The sequence below is a fragment of the Molothrus ater genome, chromosome 14 (genome assembly GCF_012460135.2).
Source record: "Molothrus ater isolate BHLD 08-10-18 breed brown headed cowbird chromosome 14, BPBGC_Mater_1.1, whole genome shotgun sequence".
Lineage (NCBI taxonomy): Eukaryota > Metazoa > Chordata > Aves > Passeriformes > Icteridae > Molothrus > Molothrus ater.
In genome coordinates, this window is record NC_050491.2 from 6892786 (window position 1) to 6916366 (window position 23581).

General features: G+C 39.7%; 1 protein-coding gene across 6 annotated transcripts in view; it reads left to right on the forward strand.

Annotated features, from left to right (window-relative positions):
* The window catches only part of AFF2 (ALF transcription elongation factor 2), a 332307-nt gene that overhangs the window by 185671 nt on the left and 123055 nt on the right, over positions 1 to 23581 (forward strand). For 5 of the 6 annotated variants that reach the window (XM_036401947.1, XM_036401952.1, XM_036401950.1 and 2 more), the window contains exons 5-7: positions 14501 to 14587; positions 17208 to 17244; positions 17496 to 17547. In XM_036401947.1, the coding sequence (XP_036257840.1) occupies positions 14501 to 14587; positions 17208 to 17244; positions 17496 to 17547 (176 nt within the window). The remainder of the gene's footprint in view (positions 1 to 14500; positions 14588 to 17207; positions 17245 to 17495; positions 17548 to 23581) is intronic. The other variant, XM_036401953.1, reaches the window with a different exon arrangement.

Sequence of the window (23581 nt, forward strand, 5' to 3'; positions counted from 1 at the left end):
ATCTGGCTTGTCAGATCAACTCTGACCTTTTATGCTCCCATGAACAGAAAAAGTGCTGAACAGGGTGGAAAATTTTAAACACCACTGTGGTGTTACAGTGTTTGGCTCTAGCTGTACCAGGTATCCTCTCCTAAGGACCTTGTGGGCTCATGAGTTTATGTTGTATAAAAACATGATTAAGAACTCCAGAGCCTGTTGTGTGTCCTGGAGTGCTGCTGCTGATTCCAAAATTACATTCTGCAGTGTGGCCAAGCAGAAAAGGCATCTGAAGCTCCCATACTCCACTTACACAGCTTACTGACAGAGCATTAAGCAAAAAAATCTAGTCCTGTTTTGAGATACAGGTAGTAAAATATTTCTCTGGTCTCAGATTAATCATTTTTGTTATTTCATCTTGTCCTGTCAGAGTGAAACATGGTAAATATGGGCACTGAGTGTTTAAACTGCTTGCAATGTTACCTTTCATTTAAATAGATTAAGAATGTGTAGTCTACATTACAAATTGCTTTCGGCACAGAATGAAGACATTGAAAACATATTAAAATTGTGTTAGGCTTTCTGAAATGAATGCATGCTTTGGAAACAATTCTGGTTTGAAATGTCTGTAACATCTTCTGTGGCTCTTACTCTCTCACAAATGGGAGAGCTCCATTTTTGCAGCCCTGAGGGCAAATGTTGCATGATTTAAATCCTGGTAGAGAGCTTCCCTGTAAGTCAGCTCTGCTGAGGAGGCTCATGGGGTCCATGAAGGATGACTTAGTCTAATCACAATTAGTCAAAAGAAGCAGACTAGAAAAGGGCTAGCAGTGTTCAAGGGAAGACTGGACTGGGAGATGTAACTCGACAAACCTTCAGAAACAGTTTCAAGAGCTTACATTTTTGAAATTCCCCTCTGAACTTTTGGCTATGACAATAAAAAAATAATTGATGGTTAAAAGAAACATATGCAAGGAAAGCACTAGGGAAATTAAAGTGATGGATCAAAAGGACACCAGGTACTTGAGGCATGCTCAGTTTCCCCCTTTATGCTTTATCTACACCTGCATGTTGCAACTTTTGATGCTTTACTGCTCTGAGCTCCTTGAGGAAAAGTAAAGAGTATAGGAAAAAGTTGACACCTGGAGCAAACCTGAAGTTTCAACTTTGAATCCCATTGTTGAGCTCAGAGATGGGTGGAAGTGTTCTGTAACAGCAGTTACCAGGAGTGCTTGTTGCTGTTTTCATAACGCAGTGAGGTCTGAGTTGAACTGAAGCCACTCCTAACTTCTTCTTAAGGCAAGAATGCAGACACCAACTGATGTATGGACCAAAACTTATTTTATTTCCTCCTGAGAGACCCCTTGGACAAACAGGTGGACTTTTCCTTGCAAAGAGTCATGTGGTGACACATAGTCAGACTTGCCAGCCCCCATGAGGTTTGTGGAAGGAGCCTGATGTGGTCAGGCAGTCTTGTGATCATCATCTGTCTTAAGTTCAAGTTGTTCCACATTCTGCAGTGAGAATAGCTCTAGAAGCTGCCTTTTGGGGAGGAGAATTCCTGTCTTTGCTGTGTGCCATTGGTCTGTCATGCTCCATAGTCAGCAGAGTTCTTTCTGAAAGCATCTTCCTTCTTACCAGTGGAGATTGTTCCAGCTGTCAGTCTTCAGAATACACCACTTCAAATCTGCCAGTGAAAGACTGGTATGGTTCATCTTCTCACATCTTTGAACACCCTCTCAATAAATGCTTGAATACACAGACTTGGATAAAACATCCTACCTTTGATCTTCCTGAATAACCTTGAGATGCCCCTTTGCTCCACTGTGTCTCCTCCTGTGAAATGGTGAAATAGAACCTCACCCACACTGCCATTGTTGAAAGTTAAATTAGTTGTTAGCAAAATGCATTGATGTCCTCAGCTGGAATTATTGGTGTGATAATTGGGCAAAAGCAAGACTCTATCAGATATTTAAAATTATGCTACATACTGTGGCTTATCTGAATTTCTAACATTTCTTTAAAGAAAGTGTGCCATTGAATTTAATGTTCTGACAAACCTTATGAACTTCCAATCTATTTTAGCTGTACATTTCAAATTATGCTTATAATTGTGTTTTTATTGAATATGTAAGTTGCTTTCAATTTCTTATTACACTACACGGGTTTTAATATACATTTGAGAAGAATGCACACTGTGGATAGGTGGTGATTTTGAGTGTTTTCAAATTGTCACAGTAAAATTGTCACATTTGTTTAATTAGCCAGTAGATCCTGCCACATTGATTTGTCAGTGGTGTAACAATTTCTTTGGATAACTGGAAAATCTGACCAGAGTGGTTTTTTGTATTTTTTTTTTCTTAATGAATTTATCACATTTCTTTTTGCTTTAAAAGCAGTCATACAGGCACCCATCCTTGCAGAAGTCAGCTAAAGAAAATGTCAGGTTCTAGCATTAGAATGAAGATGATTTGATTTCTTCAGGGCTTTGAGGTGTTTATTGACCATTGTTCAGAGGCAGGAGAGAAAGCTGTCTCCCAAACAAGAATCTTAGGGTCTGAACCAAGTGCCCAGATTTGTTTTAAAACATTCTGCATGCCCTGTGTGCTCTACCTGCTGAAAGCGTTCCTGCATGGCCTTCCAGAGCTCCTAGGGGCCAGGGCTTGTTGTGGCTGTCATTAGAAACCTGTTATCAACACTCTACAGCTCTTGTTTAAATGTTTTCTCTGTTCCGAAATTTCTGTTCAATGTGTGAGCAAATATTGCTGGGGAGGTGGAAATACCTACTGGTACTTGGCAGGGTGAAACATGAACCCACAAGGGCATAGCAGACTGGCATGGGTGGTTAACAGGAAAAAAAATGGGCAGAGTTGTATTCATTGTGTTTGCTGTGGGTTGATTGAGGGGTTTAAAGTGTGGACCAAATGTCACCTCTAGAGCCAAGCTAGAAAATGGCAGGTACTGATCTTTTGTGAGGGATGCTTTGAGATCTTCTGATGGCATTTATTGCACAAGCATTGAGTGTTAAAAGCCCCTTTGGGCTTTGTAGTCCGTTAATTTCTTTGCCATGAGTATATCTTACTAAAGAAAATGTTGTGTACACCAAGGTACAGTAACCTTTAAAAATACTCTTCTGAGCCGTAGGATAAAAACAATTCATGTTTGGTTTGTAGGCACATTAGGCACATTCCCAGTAGTGACTTGATTTTTTTTTTTTTAAATTAAGCCAATTAATCCCTTCCCACTTATTCCAGTATTTTATCATTTCTAGCCTCTTGAGTCCCTAATCTTTTCAACAAGAGGTCTGAACTGCCAGTTATCTGAAAAAGTAATGTACCAATCAAATGAAAACTGGTGCTTAGAATTTTTTTGAAGAGCAGCCCCTTGTCATTCCTGAGTTCAGACGAAAACAAAGAACATAGTTTCAACAGTGAAGCGTTCACTGGAGGCTTCTTTCCATGAAAATAGTTATCACTCCTTTTTTTCCTTGGCAATTGAGTCATTGTTTCTTTTAAAAGAGGTTGTCATGATCTCCTCATTACCATTTTTCTTAATATGATAAGTGTAAACTACAAGAAAGCGATCACGTTTGAAAGGATACAGGAACCCTAAGGAATGTTGCACTAACTGCTTGTGTTCTTTGAAAAGGCTTAGACTGGGAATTTGACTAAATGTATCATTCTGTCTACTTTGCAGCAGCATTGTCGTTTTCTAGCATCTTACACTTACAACACAAGTTACCCTTCAAAAAGAATGCCACGTTATTGCATCCAGCCTTTGTGTGTCTCCAGCAAAGCGAGATCAATGAACTCCTTTTGGTAGTGGCTTGAACATAATAACACATTGCACTTCATACTTAAAAAAAAAAAAAAAAAAAAAACAACCAAAAATCCCCCACCATCCTTTGACATGTTTACTCCAGTTCATCTTTGCTTGGTAGCTGGTAGCTGTCAGTGTTTGACACCAGCTGGAGCTGTGTCACTCCAGCACTGCTTGGAGCTAACTAGGCAGCCATAGGGTCTGCTGGGTGGTCTTTTCTTGGGCTTGCTCCAAGTTTGTTCCAAATTGCTCACACAGTCCCTGATAAACTATTACTAATGAACACTTTGCTATTCCTTTTGGGCCATCTAGAAGCAAAAAAGACAATACATGTCATCGTCTGGTAATGTAGAGATACGATGTTTAAATGCTGGAGCACTGAATTTACAGCATTTCAGTGCTGTGCCTTTTGTGTCCTATTCATTGATTTTCCTGTGGGAAAAGAAGTAGTGTAGTGCTTTGAGACAGGAAGGTTATGGACTTTGCCCTTTTTCAGCCCTGTTTTTAGGAGTTAGTTTGTTTCAATGTAGTTTGCTGTCAGAAGTTTTTAAAAATGCAGACACAGGAGGCTCTATCAATCTGGTGCACAGTCAGAACACACTGATTTCAGACACTGGGACTGCTCTGTGTGGGACCAGGCATCCTCAGCTGTTGTATGTCTTAGTGGCAGTCCCGAGTATTTAACATTTCCAGCCTCCAACTAGCTTTGTAAGAAAGAACATGCTGGGAAATGAGGAATCAAATGTATGCAACAGTGGGAATCTGTCTACCAGAAATACTCTGAAGCCTCCATACCTTAAAGGAGATCAAAAAAGACCTCAGCATGTTTTGGCTTCAGTTTTCTTTACTGTTTAAGCTGGTTTATTTGGATAAGGCTGACATGCCAAAAAAGTATATGTTGTATCAAAACATCTTCTATAACATACATCCATTTTTTCTACACCTGTTAGCTTAGCAGGAGTGGATCAAAGGAGAGTGTTGGCATGATTTACAGGACACACAGATGCAGGAACAGACCTGCTTCAAGGTGCAAGTGAGGAAAAGGAAATTCAGACTGAAATGTTTGTTCTTTTCTAAAGGCCTAAATTACTATAATAAATGCCAGGTTGCATGAGAGGGTTTCAGGTGTCTGGTTAGGTCTTTCTCTGTAAGAGAACAGAATTAAAGGGTTGAGCATGAAAGGCAGCAAGGACTCCACCTCTGTGTTACAGATGAGGACCCATAATGTATTGTATGGCAGACATGCTAAGATTTTTAACTTTACAAAAGAAACCAAGGTGACAAAATTAGAGGAACCAATCATCAGGCTTTGTATATCCAGGGCTTGCTGAATACTGATCAAGCTGTGCCTGTATTATCCATACATTTTGGACACATCCATTGGATTTTTCAGCCTATAATCTCTATTCCAAATTTTCAGACAATATTCAGAAGTTTTACCACTGCCCTAGGCATTGCATAAGACAAAAAATGAGACAGGTTGTGCCCCACAGAGCATTCCTAGTCTCTGAAGTAGGCACTTATGGGAAGATAACTGTGCTTCACAGGGAAAGTGAATTCTTCATGCATGAAGGGAGAAGCAAGTTCTCGACTGAGACACATGGCAGGGAGAGCCTCACATAAAGAAGGAAAAGGAATGGTGAAAAAAGACAGCTCTGTAAGGGCAGATTTCAGCCTTTCTAGGTGTTCACTGTGTCTTCACTTCAGCCTCAGACTGCTGGTTTAACAGCATTACAGTGGAGGTGATGAGACTGTGTAACAACATAAAAAACAAATGCTACCCTGGCACACCCACGCAGGAAAACCCTGCTGCAATACTCCTTGTGTGGTAAGCAGAATAAGAGATCTGGCAGAGTCTTGGTTTGGAAGGCAAAGAAACAGCTTTTGTAAGGATTTCAGTGTGTATTGTACAGCAGTGTGTGGTAGCTTCATTTCTTTGTATTTGATGAGTAACAACTCAGAGTCCAATTTTAATGAGAGCAAATCATGGCTTAAACAAAAGAATTGGACTTTAAATTTAAATTAGTTGCCTAACTTGGTTTCCTAATTTCCCCTATATACTGTTTCAGGTAATTAATGCTCCTGTTTTAAGTCTAGAGCTGGTATTTTCTGGCACAAGTTAATGCTTTCAAATTCCTCATGATTTTTGGACTCAGTTTCATCACATTGTCAGGATGTAAGTTATAAGCTGGTTACATGGGTCTAAAAATTATTGCACAATATACAACTTACACAGTTTCTGTGCTAAGCTTACAGAACAAGGGGGTTTGTGGTTTAGCAATCTAATTTTGCCTGATATTGAATTTAGAGATTTTTTTCACTATGCTGCCATAAGTTGCTTCAGAAATTTAATGCATTTTATAATAAATTCCATTGATAAGGTCTTGTCCTGTAACTATATAACACCCTGTTGTACTTGTATGAAAAAACCCATGAATTGATTACATCTGGCAATGTAAAGGAGATGATGTAATGTATTGTATAAATGCACACAGTGGAGTGCCTTAGGGTAGGAGTAGTCTTGTTTTGTAACTGTAAATTATAGTTCTGCTCTCTTCTTGGTGTGAACCCTAAGTTTCAGAGAAGAAAACAGGCAATTCAAGACATGCTTTCTTGCTTGTGAAGCTGAGGATGGATGGAACAAATTACCAGATTCCCTTAAACAAGTGCCAGCAGTGAATAGTTTCAAAACACAGTTGCTTATTTACTTGGAGAATGGGTTTTTTGCCAATGTTTTTTAAATTGCTGAGATGAAATTAAATGTTGGTATTAGTAACTTTTGAAAGAATTAGCTTTTTATTACTTATTGTGCCTTTGTTTATACTATACTCTTGTAGTGCCAGGATCTTATGTTCTATTTAACAGTTCAATGCATACTTCCTACCTCGTGGGGCCCTTGTGACAATAAGATGTGCCATCCCTGGGGATGTTACCAACAAGTATTATTTTGAGTAAATAAAATCAGTGGGATATGGCAGTGCATCTCAGTGGGGTTGAGAAGCTGCCAAGAGTAGGAAGTTTTGCACTGTACAAAGCAGGGTCTGGTTCTGTGTGCTGGGCAACAAAGCCATTAATTCAGTTACCAGGAGTGACAGCTGGAGGATGCCTCCCCTCCTGGAACTGGGTTTGGTACATGTGACTGCAGGCACCTGAATATTTATGGGTGTATTATGGATTTCTAAAACTGGTGTTAGCTTGTGTGAACCCAATATCCAGTTCTGGATGCTATATTAAACAGAAAAAGTCTCAGCACAGCTGAGAATTTGTAAGTACGGAGGATCAGGATTTTGTCCTCATGATTGCCTTGGTGTTCCTGAAGTGCTCAGTGGAAGACACACACCAACCAGTGTCTGTGGCATCCCAGAGGAGCAGGACCTCGAGTCTGACCCATCCTGACAGCTGATGTTCCTGGCCCATCAGTAGGTCTGTGCAGAGGAACAGTTATATAGAAACAGAAGCACCTCCTGTGGCCCAGCACCTCCTGTGTGCCTGGCAAAACTCTGATCATCCTCTCCTTGCACACCACCATTATGGCCTGTCCTTAACAATCCCCACATTCCTGCAGCTGACAGGATTCCTCCTGCCTGTCCTGGCTGGGAAGCAGAGTTACCACTCCAGTCACTGTCATTATTCCTGCTCAGTATATGCCTGTCTTTGCACCATTTGGAAGCTCATGGCTCATCCCAAAGACAGCACTGGCTCCTGCTCATATCCTGGGCTTTGGCTGGAAGCTCAGACAGTGCTGAAAGACAAAGACATGGTGGTCAGACAGGCTGTCACACATGCTGGGTGTATCTACCTTTGGCTTCATGACTTCCAACATCCCCATTTCCTACTGAACTCTTAATTCTCTCATCACATAAAACTTGTCAGGAAAGCTGCTCCATGTGCTTGCTGTTAGGTCCTGCTTCATTTTTTACATTGTGTGATTTTTTTTGCCAGTTATATTCTGTGAACTGCCCATGTCCTACATGCACTTTACTCATACTGGGAGTCTAAGACTGGCAGGCAGGAGTAGGGATACAGATCTCTGGTTCTGTGCAGCTCCAATATAATGGGTATATAATGTTTCATAGTGGGTCCATAGGGGATTGTGCTGCATGCTCCTAAAAATGCTAAGAACACATGAGAAGGTGCTGAAGGGCACAAAACCTGCTTGGTGTCGAGCTGAAGGATTGATTGTCCTAGGCAATATAGTACATTCAATACATTCATTTTGACCATAGAATCTTCCTGAGGTGGACCCTGAAGAAAATTATCCTGATGCACCTTGGAGAAAAGCATTGACTGTGTTTGACAGAGGAGCCTTGGGGGTAAGCTCCTGTACACACAGCATGGGCATTTGGGGCCAGGCCCAGCAGGGAGCTGCATCCTTGGTCAGGGCACACACACTTTTACAGGCTATGCTTTCCCTAGGACTGTAGCAGACTTGTGAAATTGAGTCCAGTGTGGGTTCATGTGCTGTGGCTTCATTACTCTCCCCCTGAAACAGCCTCTTGAGCTGAGATACCTTCTCACTGTAATGGAGCATTGTTTTTCTTCACACACACAAGATTGGTTAGAGCAGTAAGTGCATCAATCATGATTTACTTTTTTTTTTATTGTCTTGTAAATGCTTTAAGCAAAGAATATGAGTGTTATTAGTTATAAAAGCTACAGTATGAGGAAAATATATTGAAAAGTTTGAGGTATACAGGAGTCATAGAGTACTGAGAAACTCAACAGAAAAAGAAAATACCCATATTTCTTTGTGGGTTTCCAAATGCTAACAAAGTAGGAAAGAAAAACATATGCTGTAAAATTTATAGTCAACCACAATTGGCTTCTAAAGCAATTTCTATATTCATTTTCACAGAATATAATTTTTGTCTGTCCCCTTCTTGTTAAAATGGAAAGAAATATTAATTTGACATTGGATGATATGGAATGCATCCTATTCCCCAGCTGGCAAAGGGAACTTATTAGTCATCATTGATAAACCCACAGGTGAACGCTGTGGTTTAGGCTGTGGTCAGAAAAATGGTTGTTTTCTGTGGAATCAACTCTAGTTTCTCAATAATAAACTCAGGCATGTATGCACTGTATTTGCAATTGTCTTTCAAGCAGTTTTTGAGACAGTAACAAGATAAATTGTAGTATGACAAAGACATTATTGTAGATGCCACCACATTGTTCCTCAAAATATATGTGCTGGGCACTAGCCCCTCGTAATAAATTTGCTAAAACAATTGCACGAGTAAAAGGTTTTCAGCTTTAACATTCATAGCAGGAAAAATAGCTTTCTTTGGAGGCCATCACCAAAGTCTTTTAATTTTTTTTCCTCTCACAGGGAAAAAGGTGTGGAATCCCTTTGATGAGATTTTTTTTTAAATGCTGAAACATCATAATCAATGTATATTAATGAATTTATCATGTCCATGTCAATACCAAAAATGTATCAAAATCCCTCCCTAAGGAAGCCTTTGACCCAGTATAAAGCAGGCCAGATTACTGGTCAGGGTATTTCCAGCTGCTTGTTCAAATTATGCATTCCTTCATAAAGAATATGAATAAAAACAACCCATAGGTTGATTGTCTTTGTGTTCCTTTAGGCTTTAGTGTCATTTGCTTATCATTTCCATGTATAAATATATATCTATATATCCATTCTTTCCTTAGCCTTTCCCCCAAAGTTGAAACAGGCTGAGATGGTTTTTAATTCAGTATGCATCTCACACAGAAGGTGTGGCCGCCCCTCATGCATTACTGGCTTCCTACCAGAGAGAGTTTGATCAGTTTTGTATAAATGCAGAAACCAGAAAGATGCTGTGAAACAAGACAGGCTTTTTACAAGGGTTGCATTGATAAATAGTTAATAAAACATTAATAAATCATTAATAGGGTCTTTAATAAATGGTAAATCACTTGGCTGTATTTATTCCTATCTTTATTCAATCAAGGCAGTAGGTTGCTTAGCACCAGCTGTAACATCAAGTTTGTAATAACCTCAGAACATCTATTCTTCACATATTATTTTTTTCTGAATGCAACTTTAACATGTTGTGTCTCCAAAAATTGGAGGAAGTTTAAGGCAATAGATTTAGCTAAGATTTAAAAGTACTAAAAGTCAGCTAAGATTTAAAAGAGAGGGTCATTTGACAGAGAATATCACAGGTAAGGTCTCTTTAGCAGCAGTGGCCTCATGCTGAATTTATTGCTAGAGATGCGTGTAGGGATGGTCCTCCTGCTCCACTGGCTGCCCTCTAATGATGTGGGAAAATGTCGGTCCTGAGACTGCCTTGGTGGCCACAGAAGAAAAAGAAAAAAGGGATTGTAGCTTTGTTTTCTGCCTTTTTGTGGAGGTATCCACAAGAGAAGCAGTAAGGGTAGGGCTTGGCCAAACCAGTTGTGATCTATCAAAACTACAGAACAAGAAAAGAGCTGGGAAGGGTCTTAGAATCTTATCATCTCCTACAGATCCCTGTCCCAGTGTAGGAATCAATTCTGCCTAAGCCATGCCTGACTGATGTGTGCTTATCTGTTCTTAGGGATGTTCTTGCACAGATGGGGTCCATGGAGCCCTCTGAGCACTCTGCTGCAGTGCTCCAGGATCCTTACCATTTAAGAGCTTTCTCTTACCTCTAACTGGAATTTTTCTGGCTGCAGTTGAAGTTCATATCCTCCATAAAGCTGGAGAACAGATTATTCTCTCCTTTAGGAACAGCTCTTTCTGTAATTAAAGGCTGTTCTCATGTCTCCCCTCAGTTCTCCCAAGGGAAGTAGCATGAGCCCTGTATCTTGGGAGACTTCAAATTAGATCAGGCTAAGCAGTTCAGAGCACACTAGGAAGGGAAGCTGCCTCAGTAGGAACACAGAGTACACAATCCTGCTTCTTTTTTTCCATAATGGTCTCACAGAGCCAGGCTCAGTGCTTTTATCTGCACTTAAAAACATGGTACACTTTCTTTTGAACAAGAAGGAAATGATGGAAAAATGAAATACAGAGACAGGAAATAAATCTTGAAGGCAGCTATTAATTTTAGGGACTGGTTTTGTAAAGCTATTTACCATCTGCCCCTTATCCCCTGTACTCAATTCTCTCTCTCTGACCTCTTCCTTAAAAACTTGCAAATTTAAATCCTTCCCCAGTCCTCTCCTTCCATTTAAATCATTATTTGGCCTTGTACCTCTGCATCCCTTGGAAGGTTTGCTTGGGGTATTTGTGTTTTGGGTGATTCATTAGATCGTGTCTGCATGTGTCCTTCTTAGTTACTTACCTGAGGGCTTTTATAGCCAAAAAAAAACCAGACTTAGCTGAAGAGACAAGCATGTCTAGCTCTAATAAATAAAACACATGGAGTCAATTAAAATAATGTTTAAATAATTTTCAGAAAGGAGGATGCTTGATGTTACTACATCAGAGGACCACAGTGACTTTTAAGCCAAGAAACAGTGCAGGTTTACTTTCTCATTTAATCTCCAGGTCTGTAAAAAAAATGCATGCTTCTATAGCAGTCATCTACCCACTCCAACAGTTAACATGATTTTGGAATTATTTTAAGTCCAAACCATGTGAAAATAAATCCTAACTCAATTTTGTGGGATTACTTTGTTTCCATTAAATTCCTCTTTAAAGTGTTTCATATGCTTGCTTTTATTATTTTTACTTCCAGGAATTTCTAAATACTTCCAAATTTGGATTGATTAAAGTGTTTTAACTTTTCCTGGAAAAAACCACTAATTTAATTCCCTGTCTATTTTCCCAGGTGTTTACAAACTGAGGTGGTTACAGACACATCTTAGTGGATGCATACACAACACACACCATCAGTGTGGCTCTTTATAGTTTTAACATATTAGAAGGTGAATATATCAGATTTCACAAGCTAAACAAAATAGAGCTTAGCAAGTACTTAAGGATGAGGGACCTCCAGAAGAAATTGGAGCACAAGGAAAAATGGTGAAGTCATGAAACAAATGACATCTTTTCTCCTGATGCTCCAGAGTAACCTGTCTGTGCTGAAGGAACGGAGCAGGAGTGAGCTAAGCAGTCACATCCCTGCAGGGTGTGGGGCTGGGATTTTGACCCTTCACTGACAACAGTGCAGTGCCATTCGTGCATGTCCTTCTGTAGCTCAGCTCTGTGTGACTGCAACATGCAGCTGTGTGGTGGTCAGTCTGGGGTTGCTGCCCAGACGTGTTGAAGTGAAATTTTTCAGATGAGTGAACTCAAAACTTTCTCTACCACCACTCAAGGTTCTTTGGTCAGCAGTGCTCTGGCACTTGTCTGTAAGTAGATGTAGGTCTGTTTCTTTAGCTAAATATATACTTTCTTCCTCCTTCCACACACAGTTGGTTTGTATGGTTTATATGAGCTTTAAATGTTTGTGTTACATGTGTGTGATCCTATCTGGAATTTTCTGTCCAATAATATTCATTGCAGGGAGAATTGAAGTGAAATGCTTCCATGTAGCTAGGTTGTACCTTTGTAAGAGGTTTTGGTGCTCATGAGGTCATTCTGTAAACACAGAGATTGGATAGTCTTAACATCAGTGGAGGCAGAATGTCTTACCTTGTAGTTGAATTTCCTCAAATAATAGCAGGCGCCTTTTCCCACTGTTTTATATTCACGTGTCCCCTAATAGGGACATGACTAGGTTTGCTTACACTTCAGCCTGCCAAGTAGGTAGGCAGTGGATACTATATGTGTTTTGACAGGCAATATTCTGAAATGTTTGCTGGCATCACCTCCCCGTGGATCCCAGGCTCTCTGTGCATTTTCTGTGTGGGCAGGAAGAGACTGAGGTCAAGCCTATAATTGTAGTTCTAGAATATTCTTCATTTCTGTCTTCAGTCTCAGAATGCCTGGCCCTCTTTTAATTATGTGATATATTCTCTGTTTCATCATTTTGCTATGAAGAGATTTGCCACAAAGCAACCTCCATGGCAAAAGCTTTGGCCAAGGCATGCAGGATTTGGATTATATTATCTCACAGAAAAGTTCAGAGGATGCTGAAATCGTTTTCTGCCTTCCCCTGTGCAGAGGTCAGAAAATCAGTGCCATTTAATTGTGCTCTGACCTGCCACAGCCTCACACACCAGGAGGGATGAGCCATTCAGCAATTGCTCCTTTCCACCTCATTGCCACCGTTTGGGTTTGTCTAGTGAAAACTGGCCCTGGGCTCCACAGCAGGAACCCAGAAGTTCTTGCAGGGGTGCAGCCTGGCCCATCTGCCCAAGGAAGTCAATGTGTCTGCCTGTCCCACTGACTGAGGACCATGGTGCAGAGTTTTCCTTTCTCTCTCCTGTATGACACATAATTTGGGAGGGACAACTATAATTCTGAAACTTGCTGGCTCTGTTTTCAGTGAACTGTAATTAGTATCAGCTGTAGCCACCCAGGGCATGTGTTTAGCCAAAATTCACCCACCACACTACCCTTTTTGCACCACCTATATTTTCTTAATCAATAGCATTATGTTATGTTTTTATTTGTTGTTCATTTGAGTGGTTGTCATGTTACCTACAGAAACTGGTCTCTTTATAAGCTTCATTGTGACTAGCCCTGGGTTTGACCAGTGTGTAATAGCAGCTGGGAAGTGTAGTTTACTGCAGTCAGGCCATTGTACATAACATTTCTGAGATTGGGTGCTCTTCTGCTCTTTGCCTCTCTTGTCTCAAGAAAGAATTCTTTCTGAGCTTTTTAGGCAAGGAAAAAAAACAACCAAGACAAAGATGCAACAGAATGCCAGAGATAACTTACTGTCTCTCTGGATATTTATTAAATTAAAAACAAAGATAAGCAAGAAAGAAGCAGTATCTCCATAAAGCACACTAATTAGAAGGGCATTTACAAGCTCTGCCTAAGGCAGCACTTGTGCAGTTCCTTGGTTTTAGTGATTTTGCCCTGCTCCAATGTGCACAAACCCCAGTGTGGTCCTGTCAGGCTTGCTGGGGCAGCAGCAGGAAGGAGTGGGTGTGTGTTGCTCTTCTGCTGGTGCTTGGGAGCCATGGGCACCCAGGTTGTTTCTTTAAAGATAATTGGGACATGAGTGTACAAATGATGAATAAACACACTGATCTAGAAAATGGATGGGTTTTGCCTAGATGGTCTGGTAGGCAGGTTTCACTGGATTCACCTGATTTCTCAATCCCTCATTTTAAAGTGGAATCCATAGTGCTCTGGGGCTGTGACATTGTTAATCACAGCAAGAGCCTATGGCCAGTGCCACAAGAAGATGCTGTGGTGCTGTCCCTGCTCTCTGATACACCAGGCATTCATGCTGCAAGCCCATTCCAGATTTTTCCAGACCTGCCTCGTGTTTCTTTTGCCACTCTGCAGTCTTGAATAGAGCTGCATCTTGCCACCATGCATTCCCCTGCAGGGTTGCACCCAGTGCTGGACAGGAGGGCCCCCTTCCTGCCTGGGCTTTGCAGGTCATACAGCCTGCTCTGTTCATACAGCCTAGCAGACTGGCCATGGAGGTGGAGCCAGGAGACATGGATGGTCACAATTTTTAAGAGTAAAACCTGTCCTCACTCTCATTCTGAGTCCTGCCTGTGGAGTTGTTTAGGTGTTCATCTGTGACCCAAGGGTGTGAGGTGGTGGGGTGGATTCCTTGAGCAATTGCATCTCCAGGCTCAGTGGAGCAGATGGGACCATTTTTAGCTCTCTTTCTTCTCTATGTACATGAATTTTTTTTCTGAACTATTCTTTTTTCCCTAGGAGATGACCCATTCTTGGCCTCCTCCTCTCACTGCTATTCACACTCCAGGCAAGGCTGAGCAGACCAAGTTTTCTATCCCAAGCAAGGTACAAGTGGGCTATTACCAGTGACCTGATTAACATTCTCTTCTGTTCTGTTGAGTGATCTTTGCTGGAGAGTTTATTTTTGTAATCGGTCCTGCTTAAAACAATTCTGATCCTATTTTTAGTTGGAAATTCCCAATCAGATAGTTGCTACTAGTAGAACTGCTTATTTAAAGCTGCAGAAGACCCAGTGGAAGCAAAGTGAACTTTTTATCTCTGTTGTTATGGGAATCTTTTTACATCAAGTAAAATATATTTTGTTTGGTTTTCTTCCATTATTATTTCTGCAATGTAAAGGTTTGAAATGGACATTTTTTCTCACTTACTGATTGATTGGATGGTGAGGTTTTGGCTGCATAGTCAAGTTATGGTGACTGAAAAGGTCCCTGCATGTAAAGAGCATGGTGGCATCTGTCTGTGTCACACCCTAGAGGGAGGCACAGAGTCTAGGCACAGCTGCCTAGAGAGTGCCTCTAGTTCATGTAATTCACACTGAATTGTTAAATTGTATGATCTGAAGATGCCCTTAGCCCACATTGCATTATTGCCTTCTGGCTGTGATTCCAGTAGCACTGCTAGAAATCAGGCTCAGTCGTACCTGGGACAGGTTCTGCCAGAGGTATCTCGTGCTGGGACTTGAAAACCTGAGCTGATGATGTTTGGGGAAGAAGAGAACTTCCCCAGGGTGGGAAATTTATGCCATTCTGTCATGGAGCTACATAAAAGTTTCTTTCCAATGGCAGAATCTTGAAAAATAGCTTATTAAACTGGTACTGCTTAACATTTTAGTTCAAGCAATCATATCCTGATTTAGAAGCTGGAATGCGATTTTGCTCTTACTGATTTCCCCTGTCTGAAATATAGCCACCATACTTAGTTGGAAAGAAATTAAATTAGCAATATCTGTGGCTTCTTAAACAAAACCCAAGCCAGTGCCCAGAATGTCTTATTTTAATGGAATGTGATTGTTACTGCCCTAGCACTGCCACTGTCACTGCAGCTTTCTGCAGGACTCAAACCAGTTTCTGAAGGGCTCATCAGAAACAGAACACTAAATTAAGAGATGATATAAATTAAAAAAAAAAAAAAAAACAAACCAAAACAAATACAAAAACCCAGCTTCCAGCAGGTAAAAACCTGTATTGACACAGTTTGCCTTAAAGGGTTCAACTGACACTATCTCCATTGGTAGCAGTATAAGCAGAGGTTCAGAGAAGCTAAAATTTTGGGTTTGCTTTTCTGTTTCTATCAATTTGGCTTTGAACTTTTAAGATCCACATCAAAGGTAATTTCTGGGCACATTAAATGTTGATCCTCAAATTCTTGACCATATCACTTCAATACAAAATATAAATTAGATTTTTTTTTGAGCTAGCATTGCAGGAAATAGGCAATCACATAAATATTTTCATGTTTGCTAGTCTTACTTTAAAAAATACAACAGAAATGTCTCTTCAGAACATCACTTTAAATCAATTATGGCTAGCCAAATTATGCATCTAGGACATAATATGGCTAGGTTGTGCAACCATATAAACCAGACAGGCACTGTTAGAAGTTTTCAATTTAGCTATTAAAATAAAGGTATTCTCATGAGAAACATACATTTTAAAAGTGTGATAAAAGAGGTGGAGCTTATCAAAACAACTTATCCCTTTGACATTCAAATTTAAAGTGCCATGTTTACTCTTAGGGCATTATTTATTTCACAAGGGACTGACTGACAGCACAATATAATATTAGGAACTAATAATGCCCTAAGAGGAAGTGCAGTGAGGGCTTTAATGACTTTAACATCCTAGAGAACTAACACTTCCAGCAAAGTAGTGCCTGGCTGTAGGATGAGGTTGTAAATAACACCTTAATTTCAACTGATCAAACTCAGCTTGGAAGGAAAGCTGATGACAATCACTGTGGACTACAGAGCCTAGAGAAAAACTAAGCCAGAAAACACTGTGACATTAAAGAAACAGCTTAATAATTATTAACCAACAAGAATCCTGGCATTAGCATGCTCACTATTGCAAGCCAGACCCTTTGCTGGTTTTAAGTTGTCGTACTTCCATTGATTTCATTGGATTTGGACCAATTTCCATCAGGTGAAGATCTACTTCCTGTGTCTTTATCAAATCCCGTGTGTCACAGTCCAAATAAAAACAGTGACTACCAATAAAAGGTTACTGTAGTTCCAGGCAGTGAGATCAAACAACAGAAAGGCAATGGCACTGAATTTAATGCATAGCTGCATTCATGCTGTGTTCTAAATTGTACATCCTGCATGGCTCCTGCACACATCCATGGCCAAGCCTGGGGAAGGCTGGGGCTGCTGTGGGTGTAAATCTGTGAGGTGTCTCCATAAAGGGGGGTGTAGATTTACAGCAGCTGAGGACATGCTCCTGCCTGAGCTCTGAAGGGTCCCTCTGTGGTGCTCTGTCTCCACAGTTAATGCTTTTTTTAAACTAATGTCACTGGTGCTGCCTTAACAATGCTGTGATCCCTTCCCTGTGCCATCTCCTTCCCTCTTGGTATTGTGCCAGTGCCCTTAATCTAGCAAGCCAAGATATATCTTACCTTCTTCATCTTATTTAACTAATGCTGACATTTTGTGTGTTCTTCTTTGTAGGACTCCCAACATCTGACCTCAGGATACAATGTACAAAGTAGGTCTTTATCATCCTAGTCCTAACAGTCAGGGTTGGGTATTTTTTTTTGTCTGCTTAACATCATTAAAACAAAGGCTAAAAAATTAATTTCTGTGGTGCTAAAGCAGATCAGTTCCATTTTTTATTACATGTTATGCATTGTGGCATGTTGTGAAACCAAGTATAATTAGATGGGCTGACAGCTTTGGGTGCATTTTAATTCTACAGTAAGCTTTTGACATTTGAAAATGTGTTTCCTTTGTTTGCAGAGTGGAGTGATCCAGCAGGGAAAGTTGCAACTAAGTCAGTGCCACAAAAGTCGTAAGTATTATTATTTCCAGCTTTAAATCTCATTTTAAATTTATCATAAAGCATGAGCTTATTTCTCCAAAGGTAACTAAAACCTAGCTCTGCTCATAATCTTGTCCTGGTGTTCAGGTGTTCTCTGTAGTCCTTAAAAATTAGCCATAAACCAGTTTTATGTTTCCAATGCTTATTACTGTTTCTTCTTTTTAAGCATTAGCTAACAGAGGTATGTGTGAAAGATGAGTTTATTAAGCAGAAATAATGCTGATTTTAGTTCTACAGCTTGCCAAAATTAAATCACTTTTATGCTTCTCTCATCAGATACTAAGCCTCTTACAATAGAAAATGCAACCCAATGAACAGATGATGCAGGAATTTTTACATTCATACAGTGAGAGAGAGTAAAACACATCATACAGAATTATTCTGCTAGCTGGTGTTGAAAAGCTGGTCTTGAGTTTCATACACTTTGAAACAGCTGAAAATCATAGATGATCTATAAATGTGACAGTTGAAAATTGTGAAAGAGCTAATTCTCCATTGTGTTAGACCATTTTTCCTTGGTGCTTCTCTGGTGTAAGGCTGCAGTAGTGTAGCAGTGAGTGGAGAAGGAATTGTTTTTTCTTTTATCCCAGGTTCTCTAATTTGCAAACAGGAGCTAAATAGCAACTTTGAACAGTAGGCCTTTGTTTTATACTTATGAAAATGTATGGGTCTGATTTCAGTTCAGAGCTGCTGGGTTTTTTAGTGTTAAGTCTTCTAAAGTACTGAATGCAGAACTGCACTAGCTTAACTGACAGTTGTGTAAATACAATATGTTCATTTAAAATTACTTCAAAATTATTCTAGTGGTTGCCCTTAATCTACTAAAGACACAATTTTAAAAAATCCCTATAGAGGAAGAAAAATCAATGTGGAGATATCTAGGCAAGTTTTAAAAATGAATTTAAATATACTGATTTTTAGTGCAAGTTAGTGTACACAAGAGGTCTTGTTGGAGTTCAGTGATGTGTCTGTGACTGTGTGAGAGGGACAGGACTAGTGTAGATGTGGGTGCTGAACCTGTTCATGTACTCAGCAGGCTCTGAAGGTCCAGTTCTTCGCCCATAAACTCAAGTCATGGAAGTGCTCATTCAAATACAGTTTGTTGAGTAAACCTTTACAAAACTGTGGCCGAGTAAATGATCAAATTTTAAAATTAAATAGTTTTTTTCAGATTAAATTAGAATTGGATAGGCATGCTAATGATATTTAGATTAATTTGCATGAATAGCATTTATTTCTTAAACTTAGTAACAAATTAATTTTTGCCCTTTGCTGTTTGGCTTCCAGTAATGACTTGTTTTTTTGTGAAGACTCTAGCCAACTGTACCCACAGTTCTTGGTAACAGGATGGGTGCATTCATGTTTCAGAACATCAAAGGGATCCAAATCTAGCATCAAGCACATTCCATAATAAAAAAATAAAGGAAAAAATATTATTGCATCTTAAAATTATTTTTCTCTAAAAGCAAATGTATTTGGATTCCACTGTGAAAAATATTTTAGTGAGTGTACCATAAAATACAATATTTCAATAGTTTGTAACCAACAGTAATAGACTTGTCAATCATGGTTTATAGTTATAAGCCGAATTTCAAAAGAACAGTGCTTCAGAGCTCAGTGGTATATAGTGCATTTAATGGGACCAAAGCTCTCTATAGGAAGCCTGATATAAAACCCGAAGACACTGAGTACATTTTATGAACCAGTTGTTCTCTGTTCTGCTGCTTGATCTAAAGTTCCAGTACTATCAATCAGATTTCTGCTGCAATGAACTGCCTTCTTACGGTAGGTGATAGATTTTACACATGAGAGATCAGAGCTGCAATAAAGCTACTTTTATTTTTAGCTTCCAAATGAAGATCAGCTAACCCATTACTATCACTTTTTCTCTTTTACTGCAGAAAAATTGTTAAGGCAGCTTCTAAGAATTTCCACAGGGCTTTGGGAGGTTAGAAGGCAGTCCACTGTGAGGCTTGGAATTACGAGGCCAATGTGTTTCTTTAGATCTGTGTGTGCAGTTACCAGCACCTTCATGGGGAATTGCAGTACTTGAGCACATAATGAAATTAAAGCAGGAGTGGGACAGAAAGACGTAATGGTATCAAGGAGAGCTGGATAGTGCAGTCCAAACAAACCCTGAGAGGCAGGCAGCTCCTGCAGTCATTGTGTATTTTAATGATAGAGTGTTTATCAGATTGCAGTTGTATAAAGGAGGATTTAGTCTCTCTAACACTGGTAGGTTTTGGGGATATTGCAGTGTATGAGTGAAATGACAGTCCAGCTTATCCCCGGTAACATCTGCTGCTACGCTCTCAGCCACACACTATGGTCTTACTGACTTCAAAACTCTATCCCCACCAATTACATATTTTGTCAATAGGATCTGTCATCCATATTTCAGTTTGATCAAATCTGGCTGAATTTGACTCTGTTCATCTGTATGCTTTGTTAGAGTCCATTTGACCTGGATATGTTTCTAGCTGTTACCCAACTTTTTTAAGTTCATGTGCAATTTAAGTGAAACTTAAATTATCTTTTCCATTTATATTGGTCATAGTGACAGTCCTGTAGATTCCACTGGCGTTGTTAGAGATCCAAAGGAGTTGGTAATAATGTGCTTGCATTTACCATATTGCTGAGTTATAGCATGACTACTTGAGGGATGAATGCAGCACAGAGATACTTTACCTTTATGATGCTGCATCCTGCTCCAGCAGCCAAGCTGTCTGTGTGTCATTGTAGGGTTCAGCTGTAGGGACATTGGGGTCACAGAAGACCAGACTAAAGGGATGAATAATTCTTCCAGGATAACTTCTCAAGTGCATGCTTCTGGGGAAAAAGTGAGGAGGACATACTGCAAGATGGATTAATTTACCAATGTGTTGCTATTGTAGAGGGATGCAAGATGCATGGTTTCTTGGCCAAGTAAAGCTTTCTGAAATGCAAATTTCCTGCTCCTTTTTATAATGTTTGTTACATCCACATGCTGAATAAACCCAATCCCCAGTGCAGTGAGTAAAATAGAAGCTAGAATAGTTAGGATTTTTTCTAAATTCTGCACCTATGCACATGAGAACATGGACTTATAACTAACCTCAGCTCCTAAGTTGCACTCAAAAATCTTGAAAATGAAATTTTGAAAACTGATGTGCATGCATGTGCATGTACTGTGGTGAATTTTTACAGCTGAAATCAGGCTATGTAAAACTGCAGCACTTGGTTTCCCTTTTTGTAATTTGAAATTCACTGTAAATCTCTGCTGGGCATTGTGTGGTCAGTTTTCAGCCAGTCTGCTCTGATTAGTTTATTATGAAGCAGAGTAAGCAGAAACAGATAAGGTGCAACCAATTGCACTGCAAAGGATTTTCTGTCAGCTTCCATGAATTTGAGGGGACGGACTCAGCTCATGACTTGGGTTTCTGTTATATAATTGCCATTGCAAGTATGTCATCCTCAAACATCCAGTCCTTTTGTTCTGTTTTGGTTGTTAGCATTTGGCCTTTGTCCAGTTGGAAACTACCCAGAACCTTTTTAATCAAGCACATCCTGTGTTTTGAAATCATACTGCAGAGTAGTCTTGGGTAGTTTCCATAAAAGCCTAGCTAAAAAGAAGAATGTAATCATAATGGTATTCTTCCCCTGTCATAAAATTACTTCCTATACTTACTGTATTAATACAGTATTAAAAGGCCCTTCTCATGGGCTCAGTGAACTACCGGAAACCATTAAAAACTTAGAGCAGCACATTTTTATAGATCAGACAAAACCAACTTGTTTTATCTTTATGGAGTTTTTGTTATCCATCATAGTTAATGGTACACAACCTGTGTGTGGAGTAGTGAGCAGCTAAAGACAGGGAGCTTAAAACTAAAGCAAGCAGCTGAAAATCTTTTTGTGATATTTCAGCAAGGATTTTCCTAAGTGTGTTCAGCACTGCTTTCAGTTGGGCCAGGATTTCACTTCACAGTTCCAAAAAAATTCAAATAAATACCAGTACTTTCCTAATCCCAAATATTATCATAATACTTGATGGAAGCGTGTTTGCAAATGGAAATGTGCTTCTCGACATCTAAATACTTTTCATAAGTATCTAATGGCTTTTTGGAAGATCTCCTCTGTGTCAGGGACAGCCACCTGGGAACATAGAAAACAAAATTTGGCAGCATGTGCAAGCTATGAATTAAAGGTAATTCACGGTTTGAAATGAATCAGCATGAGGTCCTTATGGAGAGTAATCAGACATCAAGAGGATTTTACACCAAGTATTAGATATTGTAACAACAAGTAATGTTGTTATTCAGAACTATTCAGAGCATTCAAATCAAGAAGCACTGATGAATTCTTAACCTGGAAAGAAATCAGTTAAAAAACAACAGCAAAAAAAGGGATTCATTCCATGTTCATGCATAATTTCCAAAAATGTACCAGGAACCAAAAATGTAAAATTCATCTCCAGCTGGCATAGGAAGCAGGTTTCTATTTATGTATCAACTCTCTATCAGTGTTGCAGCCACAATGCAGCCCAGGTGTAATACACAGGAGAAGCTGAAATGTTCCTATTTCTAATTACAGTTTTTAGCTGACCATAACAAAGCGTGGGAGCACCAGTTGAGCCCTCAGTGGTGACAGCCAGCTTTTTGTCACAGCCTACCTTCACGTGGCCAGCCTGAATCATTGCACTGAGCTGCTGCCTGTTTGCTAGAAGTGGGAAGTTCCAAAGATATTCCCTCCGGGTAAACTGGGAAAGTCATGACTACCAGGGCCTCTGACTGCCATGTACAAATTATGATAAGTGAAACAACAGTGGCATGTAATTGGAACTCCGTTAATCTTTAGAGAGCTCCAGTGCACTGTATTAAAGGGACAAATAGCAGATGAAAATAGAAGGGTCTCTTTTGAGAAATGTCACTCATCTTTCATATTTACTGTTTTGTTTTGTTTTGTAAGCTAGAAGTTTTCTTTGAATCCTTTTGCCTTGTAAATTCCTGGGTTTGAAGCAATGATAATCAGTCCAGGCTGTTGCTTTGTTCCTCACTGCTGCAGGCTTTGCCTTTTGAGCAATGTGTGAAGTAATTTGGAATGAAATATACAAGTGTTTCCTATGGACAGTTGCCTATAGAAGCAAACTTGCAAAATATTTCAGCTGATGTGAAATACGTGAAAATCCAGTGTCATAATTAAAAGCCCTTCATCTTGGAAGATAAGCCCATAATTCAAAATAATTTCTAAATTAGGCTTTTAATTTGTTTTCATTATTCAGCTGGCTCACATACAGTTTAACCTCCCTGTCAAAATAAAGTTATTTCCTAATACATTCTTTTCCATGATCTCTTTCTCCTGACATGTTTATAAATCAGTTTAAAAAATTGTGGGAATGGAACTAAATTAATTCTGTGATATTTTGCTGATCAATTTTTAATAATTTTTCTTGCCTATCAGTGGATTCTGCCTTTTAGGCTGCCTGAAACAAGCTAACCAACTGCACTCTTGCCAGCACTGCTGATTGTGACTCAAGTGAGCACTGAACCATTTGAATTTCCTCTGATACTGTATAACCCCCCATTAAAAATTCAACATTTATTTGCCCTAACTAACGAGTAGCAGTTGAAATACTTTGTTCTCAAGCAGGATGCACTCCTGTGTCAGTGCCAAGTGCACGCAGTCACTGAACTGCGACCACTGAAATGTCAGCATTAATAGAGAGAGGTAAACGACACAGAGTAACATGTTTGGATTCCTGATGTATTTCCCTGTCTGCTACATATCATTTCCCATTTTGGAAAGTGGTTAGACTGCAAATCTGCCACAGGTTTCCCTGTATTTAAAGAGCTTTTTCACAGGCAGCAGCATATGTTGTGCCTTTATGGCTTAAGGCCAGTCTCAAACTGACCTCCCAATTTACATTTCTGTGGGATGGAGTCACTTCCGAACTTCAGTGCAACTTCAAACATTCATTTTGAAAAACAAATGCACTCAGTAAATCTGAACATTTAAATCAGAGTAG